A 9,216-nucleotide genomic window follows, 5' to 3' on the forward strand; every position below is an offset into this window, starting at 1 on the left:
TTTGTTTGCCCCAACTTTAACATTTTGCTATAACTTTTGCAATATTGAGGATAGCAACTTTATATTTGGCATGCATGTGTACCTCATGGAGCTGAACATTTTGATCGATGTCATCCTTCAAGGTCAAAGATATAGCTTCAAAGCGGCGCAGAAGGGGACATGTGCAAGTACATATGATTTGAACAAACTAACATGATATTATGGCATGCGTTCACTTGAAAAAATAACTCTAATTTGCAATCTATTTTACTTTTTATGTGAGATTAACTATACAATTACTTTTTCCAGCTTTGCACATTGGTGAGTCCACAGTCATCAAGTGATGCGCAAGTGGATTCTGAACAATGTTTGAATGTTTACATATACAATATTTTATTATAATCTTAAAAAATAATATAAAATGTGGTTTTGATATGCATATTTGTATGTCTTAAATAGAATGGGATTGATATTGCATTTATGAATAAGAAACTCAAACAAGACAAAAACAAAAAAAACACTCCTTAATTTATTGTGCTACGTGTGTTATGTATTGAAATGTAATAGTTTTTTTCGCGGTTACATTGGATTCTCTGACGGTTATACGTGATGTGTGGGTTGTCAGATGCACAGACACTTCATGGGTGAGACAAATAAAGGAGAACACTAGGTCTCAACCATCTCGGCCTGTTTCAAGAATTCCGGTTCTGTGCGAAAGAGAGGAAAAAACATTATATTAGTTTAACATTAATATTAACCTTTGTTAAAACTTAAATAGTACATTTCAAATTTTTACAAATCACAACTAATGTTTTCTTGGCAAAGTTTTCTTTTTTACTGTTACATCACCCTGATTAAACACTGCTGAATTACAATGCTACATTTAGTAAATACATTTTGATTTCTCCAGGGGATTTTTGCATCGACACCATGCATCCACTTCAAACACTGAGTGTAAACCATATGGTTGCTGCAATGAAGGATTTGCTGAGAGAAGAAGCTGGCAATCCATATTGTTTATTGAAAGGAAATGGCATGTCACTATACTGTTACCATTCAGAGGAGGGATACCTTTTACTCATACATTATTTCAAGTGATATTTTATTCATCTTAGAGCCGGACCATTATGCAGGATGGGAGGAGACGGGGTTTTGTGGAGAGCTCTGGGAAGGCAGCTCTTCCCAAAAAACTACAGTTGACAGTTTTGGAGGAGAAGTTAGTCATAGTGTAAACATTACCAATTGCAAATAAAATAATGATGCAGATCAAGCATTTTTCCGTGGTTTATATTATTATTTTAATTTTGCAAAAACAACCTTTTTCAGAATGGTGTATAGTTGTTCACTTTGTCCAGCTCTTGTCCTTAGTGCCCAAAACAAGGTGGTAGGTGTGCAAGGTGGAGGGGCCGATACTGGTCTACTCAAGAGACCCATGCAAGAAAATAATGGGTACAAACATGCTTACATGTTTGTAATGTAAATCTAATATTATCAATTTAAATCCTTTTCTTTGTTTTTGACAGCGCACTTAAGTCAATAATAAATGTCATTAATAATATAAGGCTTACATTGGCATTGAATATGTCATACTAAAAGGGGGACAGCCTCTTTATATATATCATGCATGAACACAAGTCAACAGTGAAACACATACTCTTTAAGTGTTCATACTTTATAGAAACAGAATTATAATCATTTGACCTAATATATTTTGATTGTTTTTTATCAGATACCCAGGAAAAAGGAGAGGGAACTTTTCAAAACCTCCTACCGCCCCAAAAGGCAACATAAGGGTGAGCGAGGACAACTGCGCGTTTGAAGTGCGCGTGGAGTTTCAGAAGAAGACGCTTTCGCCTACATTGAAAGACAATCGGGTGAGCAACTAAATGTGCTACTAATGTTTGCAATGCTAGTGATATCGAAGCATAATAATGGTATTGGTGAATAGGCTAATGACGGTTAAGAATATGGTGATGCTAATTTTATCAGTATCATATCATCATCGTGGTGCAGATGGAATGATCATCTATAAAGACATATTCAGTTTGAAAACAGTTCGTATATTAAATTAAACACATAGGACAAATATTGAACCATCCAGCCGAGCACCCATCCAAGACCACTATGTACATCGCATAGTTTTGTAGTTCCAATTTTGCATTAATTTGGATCCCTCTCAGCATTTATCTCAATTATGTCATAAAACCTTGTCTAGTAGTTCCAGTCATTTAGTTTAGAACAAGTAAGTGATACTATTGATTTCTATTATATACATCAGCTCCTTGAGGAAGAGGACGAGGGCAAAAACACGCACCAGGAAGATAACCGCTAAACGCGCTGCTAGACTGACTTCCCAAAAATAATCGGAAGGAGAGTCCGAGCACCGTAAAATACCTCACATACAAAGTAGGCCATCCACAGCCGGTCCGAATCCCGGGCCACGGACTCAAACAGACGCCAGTATCTTATATATAGTGAACGTAACCTGCCGATATATCAAACACAGAAACTAGCCATTTATTTTTATATAAAGCCATTTCGCTGAATTTCGAATGTTATTTATCGGAGCAACCCAGACTTTGACCTGCTCACGAGTCTCTTGTTTATTTTCTGTAAGTGAAATCAGTGTTGAATTCTTATTTGAAATTTACTTATGTTGGCTTTGTCAGTCAGTCGCTAGTATACTCAAGTAACAATATATACGAAATTTCAACAATATAGATAAACTTACGCTAAGAATGATAACACGCATGGTATTCGAAAAATCCACTTTAGGAGACATACACATGTGAGTTGGCGTAAAATATATTCAGATATGACGTAATACAATCCCGCGGTCGGTGGGAGATCTGATGTCGTCATAACTTCTAAACACTACGCACTTAAAAGGGACCTTTTCACAGTTTGGACAATATAAACAAAAAAAAATTCACATTCGCAAAGTTGCGTTGTTGTTATGATATTTTTGAAGAAACAGTAATACTGAACATTTACCATGCTCTAAAATATTTATTTTTTGCATCTTTTGACAATTTAAACATCTAAATATTCAAAAGCGTTGCAACGCGCTTACATGATATCGATTATACACGTGTTTCATTTTTTATTACAGTTGTGGACGATGGATGCATCGGAGGCATCGATGACGGCAAGTCAGTGGATAGAGTGGGCGGTCGAGAAAGGCATAAGAGCAAATACACAGGGAGTGTATATCGTAAGTGAATTGCCTGTTTTAATTACTTGTATTATACTTCTTAAATAGTTTCAATATTGACAAAGAAGTGTTGCTCCGACACATGACGGCATCTAGATTTTTATAACAAATATATATAAAGGTAAATATTCATATATAGATACAATTTTTTAATGATATCGAATATACACGTGTTTTATTCTTTTTCAACAGTGGAGCGAGCCAGAGGATGACGGGATTGAGAAGCCGGCCATCATGGAGGAGACGCCCGCCATTTCACCGGCACCCACGTCTGTCGGGTAAAGGTTGTCAGGTTCGTCCAGGGCGTCCGACCTGTCCAGTTCGTCCGACCTGTCCAGGTCGTCGAGTTCGTCAATGTCGTCCAGAGCGTCCACGTCGTCCAGCTCCCTGTCGAGGTCGTCCAGTTCGGACTCGGAGTACGTCCCGTTTGAGGCCTCCGACTCCGACGAGGATGTCCCTCTGGTGGCTCCGACGGTCCCTGTGGTGGCTCGGGTGGTCCCTCTGGTGGCTTTGCCACCACCCAGGCCTGAGAGGCGCATGAGAAATAGGATTACGGAGGCGGAGGAACTGGCCATAAACATGGTATTCGCAGAGGACATTGTCTCGACGTCCTTGTCAGGCAAGAGTATAGGCATCGAAGTCGTGAGACGAAAATACAACCGGGCGACCATGGGCCGTTTGGGCTTTGAGCAGGTTCGAGCAAAGATCCGAAACCTGGCCAAGGCTCGTGCAGCTCGCCTGACGGCAGGCCCTATGTAGAGCCCTAGACCGGCTGATATTTCTTATATGTTTTTTTAATATGCTGTTATGTCTTTGTTAAAATGAATATGTATTAGTATACATTGTAAGTACTGGTTCAACCCAGGAAAATACTTTATTATTTGTAAATGTTTTTATATGCTTTTATGTCTTTATTTAAATGAATATGTATTAGTATACATTGTAAGTACTGGTTCAACCCAGGAAAATACTTGATTATTTGTAAATGTTTTATATGCTTTTATGTCTTTATTTAAATGAATTTGTATTAGTATACATTGTAAGAACAGGTTCAACCCAGGAAAATACTTGATTATTTGTAAATGTTTTATATGCTTTTATGTCTTTATTTAAATGAATATGTATTAGTATTCATTGTAAGTACTGGTTCAACCCAGGAAAATACTTGATTATTTGTAAATGTTTTATATGCTTTTATGTCTTTGTTTAAATGAATATGTATTAGTATACATTGTAAGTACTGGTTCAACCCAGGAAAATACTTGATTATTTGTAAATGTTTTATATGCTTTTATGTCTTTATTTAAATGAATTTGTATAAGTATACATTGTAAGAACAGGTTCAACCCAGGAAAATACTTGATTATTTGTAAATGTTTTATATGCTTTTATGTCTTTATTTAAATGAATATGTATTAGTATACATTGTAAGTACTGGTTCAACCCAGGAAAATACTTGATTATTTGTTACATTTTGTTTTTATATGCTTTTATGTCTTTATTTAAATGAAAATGTTTTAGTATGCATTGTAAGTACTGGTTCTACCCAGGAAAATACTTGATTATTTGTAAATGTTTTTATATGCTTTTATGTCTTTATTTAAATGAATATATATTAGTATGCATTGTAAGTACTGGTTCTACCCAGGAAAATACTTGATTATTTGTTAATGTTTTTATATATGCTTTTATGTCTTTGTTTAAATGAATATGTATTAGTATACATTGTAAGTACTGGTTCAACCCTGGAAAATGCTTGATTTTTTGTTTCCTTTTTATACATGATCATTGATTAGTACTGGTTATATTTACTACCCAGAATTTTGTCTGAAAATAAAATATTATTACATAGTTTGTAATTATATAACAGACAGTTACTTGTTGTTGTATATTGCCTTGAGCTAAGCGAAAACACTTTTCAAACACAAACGTGCGAACAAACTAAGTTATCCATATGTTGGATCTCGACTTTGAAGGATGACCTTGACCATTAACCACTCACGATGTGCAGCTCCATGAGATACACTTGCATGCTAAATAACAAGTTGCTTTCTTCAATAATGCAAAAGTGTATATTAAATGAGCGATTTTTTCCTATATATTTCACCTTTGACCTTGGAGGATGACCTTGACTTTTAACCACTCAAAATGTGCAGCTCCAAAAGATACAAATGCATGCAAAATGTCAAGTTGCTATCTTCAAAAATGCAAAAGTTATTTCAAAACTAACACTTTCGGTGTTCACAAGGAATCCATCTTGGGGCCACTACTTTTCGTAATATATGTTATGCAGGCAGTGGTAAAAAAAGCTTATTTGGCATGCTGATCATTGTGCAAATAGAAAGATCTAGGGCATATTGGTTTTGGCCTGTCTGTCATTCATTGTATGTATGTGTTCCAAGAGAAATAAGCAAAAACATTGGTTTCAGTTAAGTGGAGTCTACCTGTTGGCCATCTAAGGATATTACTATCAATAGATGTTCACCCTTGCACCACGATGAGGACGGTATACAGGCAAGCGGCTAGGACCGGTTGATTACCAGTCCAAATTACAAGGAATCAAAAGGTCAACTAATCACAGAGCTAATCAAATTAACAAAATTAACAAGAACTAGAACAAGAAGATTAAAAAAACTGAAAACAAGCAAAACGCATAACTCCCACTACTGGTTCGCTGACGTAGTAATATCTTTAGATGGCCAACAGGTAGACTCCACTTAACTGAAACCAATGTTTAACCCATAGTGACGTCACCATCAAGGTAAAGAATGACTACACAGCATTTAATATGCAAGCTAGTACTCACTAACCCGACTATTTCATTGGCTGATTCAATTCTCTATATATAGCATAACATCGGTCTATTCTTCATTTCTACTTTGAAAAGCAAGCAGGATGGATGCGCCCACAACTATTGTTCTTGTTGCACCAGCAGACTTTGCGCAGTCAGATGCGTTGGTGAGCGGCTGGTTGCCCGATGGAATGGATGCGGTGTCGCTGGAGGTATATGGCTTGCCGGGGTTTGGATTTTGGGATGATAACGAGGTGAATGTTGTGATACAGCACATGCTGGATCACTACATCGACTTCCGTATCCTGAAGGATGACACGCCTTATGTATCCTCCCGCGGTACCACCGGCATCACCATTAACCCCAGCCGAGCCAGCTCAGTCTGATGGTGTAATTGTGAAGGAAATCGAAGATGAGGTTTTACTTTTGTCATCCAGAAATGTTGCCGTGTCAAGCGTGCTGATCCGACATCGAAGCATTGAAAGCCTCTTCGAGAATGGGGAACATCTGATCAAAGAGATCATAAGGGAAATGTCAGAAAGGTAAATACTAATTAAAATGTGCGTTGTATATTAAGCATGAATTGTATTATATAAATTATAATCATTATGTTATTTTTGGTCATTTATTGCACAAAAAACTTGCAAGTTCTTTTGATGAACGTCAAAAAGTCCGACTCCACTTTGTAACATGAAAACGACGTCAAAATTTCACAACTCGGCGTAAATTCAACACATAACGTTTGATACCGTCTGGATATATGTTATATAATCAAATTGCATTTACAACGAAAATACATTAACATTACATAAAACAATAGTTTGAATATTATTCAACGACTTAACTGAAACCAATGTTTAACCCATAGTGACGTCACCATCAAGGTAAAGAATGACTACACAGCATTTAATATGCAAGCTAGTACTCACTAACCCGACTATTTTATTGGCCGATTCAATTCTATATATATATCTATATATATATATATATATATATATATATATATATATATATATATATATATATATATAGCATAACATCGTTCTATTCTTCATTTCTACTTTGGAAAGCAAGCAGGATGGATGCGCCCACAACTATTGTTCTTGTTGCACCAGCAGACTTTGCGCAGTTAGATGCGTTGGTGAGCGGCTGGTTGCCCGATGGAATGGATGCGGTGTCGCTGGAGGTATATGGCTTGCCGGGGTTTGGATTTTGGGATGATAACGAGGTGAATGTTGTGATACAGCACATGCTGGATCACTACATTGACTTCCGTATCCTGAAGGATGACACGCCTTATGTATCCTCCCGCGGTACCACCGGCATCACCATTAACCCCAGCATCGCCAGCCGAGCCAGCTCAGTCTGATGGTGTAATTGTGAAGGAAATCGAAGATGAGGTTTTACTTTTGTCATCCAGAAATGTTGCCGTGTCAAGCGTGCTGATCCGACATCGAAGCATTGAAAGCCTCTTCGAGAATGGGGAACATCTGATCAAAGAGATCATAAGGGAAATGTCAGAAAGGTAAATACTAATTAAAATGTGCGTTGTATATTAAGCATGAATTGTATTATATAAATTATAATCATTCTGTTATTTTTGGTCATTTATTGCACAAAAAACTTGCAAGTTCTTTTGATGAACGTCAAAAAGTCCGACTCCACTTTGTAACATAAAAACGACGTCAAAATTTCACAACTCGGCGTAAATTCAACACATAACGTTTGATACCGTCTGGATATATGTTATATAATCAAATTGCATTTACAACGAAAATACATAAACATTACATAAACAATAGTTTGAATATTATTCAACGACTTAACTGAAACCAATGTTTAACCCATAGTGACGTCACCATCAAGGTAAAGAATGACTACACAGCATTTAATATGCAAGCTAGTACTCACTAACCCGACTATTTTATTGGCTGATTCAATTCTATATATATATATATATATATATATATATATATATATATATATATAGCATAACATCGTTCTAATCTTCATTTCTACTTTGGAAAGCAAGCAGGATGGATGCGCCCACAACTATTGCTCTTGTTGCACCAGCAGACTTTGCGCAGTTAGATGCGTTGGTGAGCGGCTGGTTGCCCGATGGAATGGATGCGGTGTCGCTGGAGGTATATGGCTTGCCGGGGTTTGGATTTTGGGATGATAACGAGGTGAATGTTGTGATACAGCACATGCTGGATCACTACATTGACTTCCGTATCCTGAAGGATGACACGCCTTATGTATCCTCCCGCGGTACCACCGGCATCACCATTAACCCCAGCATCGCCAGCCGAGCCAGCTCAGTCTGATGGTGTAATTGTGAAGGAAATCGAAGATGAGGTTTTTCTTTTGTCATCCAGAAATGTTGCCGTGTAAAGCGTGCTGATCCGACATCGAAGCATTGAAAGCCTCTTCGAGAATGGGGAACATCTGATCAAAGAGATCATAAGGGAAATGTCAGAAAGGTAAATAATTATTAAAATGTGCGTTGTATATTAAGCATGAATTGTATTATATTAATTATAATCATTCTGTTATTTTTGGTCATTTGTTGCACAAAAAACTTGCAAGTTCTTTTGATGAACGTCAAAAAATCCGACTCCACTTTGTAACATGAAAACGACGTCAAAATTTCACAACTCGGCGTAAATTCAACACATAACGTTTGATAACGTCTGGATATATTATGTTATATAATCAAACTGCATTTACAACGAAAATACATTAACATTACATAAAACAAAAGTTTGAATATTATTCAACGACTTAACTGAAACCAATGTTTAACCCATAGTGACGTCACCATCAAGGTAAAGAATGACTACACATCATTTAATATGCAAGCTAGTACTCACTAACCCGACTATTTCATTGGCTGATTCAATTCTCTATATATAGCATAACATCGTTCTATTCTTCATTTCTACTTTGGAAAGCAAGCAGGATGGATGCGCCCACAACTATTGTTCTTGTTGCAGCAGCAGACTTTGCGCAGTTAGATGCGTTGGTGAGCGGCTGGTTGCCCGATGGAATGGATGCGGTGTCGCTGGAGGTATATGGCTTGCCGGGGTTTGGATTTTGGGATGATAACGAGGTGAATGTTGTGATACAGCACATGCTGGATCACTACATTGACTTCCGTATCCTGAAGGATGACACGCCTTATGTATCCTCCCGCGGTACCACCGGCATCACCATTAACCCCAGCATCGCC

At 37.2% G+C, this 9,216-nt stretch overlaps 1 protein-coding gene across 3 annotated transcripts; it reads left to right on the forward strand.

Moving 5' to 3' along the window:
* Window positions 1-636: 636 nt before the first annotated feature.
* On the forward strand, window positions 637-5,000 carry LOC127862866 (uncharacterized). 3 transcript variants are annotated; one of them, XR_008040826.1, is made up of 5 exons: window positions 637-1,195; window positions 1,709-1,853; window positions 2,258-2,591; window positions 3,092-3,193; window positions 3,386-5,000. XR_008040826.1 is itself a non-coding variant. In XM_052402123.1 (3 exons), the coding sequence occupies exon 3, from the start codon at window positions 3,548-3,550 to the stop codon at window positions 3,950-3,952; it is 405 nt and encodes a 134-aa protein (XP_052258083.1). In that variant the 5' UTR covers window positions 2,222-2,591; window positions 3,092-3,193; window positions 3,386-3,547; the 3' UTR covers window positions 3,953-5,000. The 3 variants fall into 3 exon arrangements, 2 of the variants coding, with proteins under 2 accessions (XP_052258083.1, XP_052258084.1); XM_052402123.1 differs by lacking the exons at window positions 637-1,195; window positions 1,709-1,853 and having other exon boundaries at window positions 2,222-2,591; XM_052402124.1 differs by lacking the exons at window positions 637-1,195; window positions 1,709-1,853; window positions 2,258-2,591 and having other exon boundaries at window positions 2,669-3,193.
* The last annotated feature ends 4,216 nt before the right edge of the window (window positions 5,001-9,216 follow it).

The sequence above is a fragment of the Dreissena polymorpha genome, chromosome 16 (assembly GCF_020536995.1).
Source record: "Dreissena polymorpha isolate Duluth1 chromosome 16, UMN_Dpol_1.0, whole genome shotgun sequence".
Lineage (NCBI taxonomy): Eukaryota > Metazoa > Mollusca > Bivalvia > Myida > Dreissenidae > Dreissena > Dreissena polymorpha.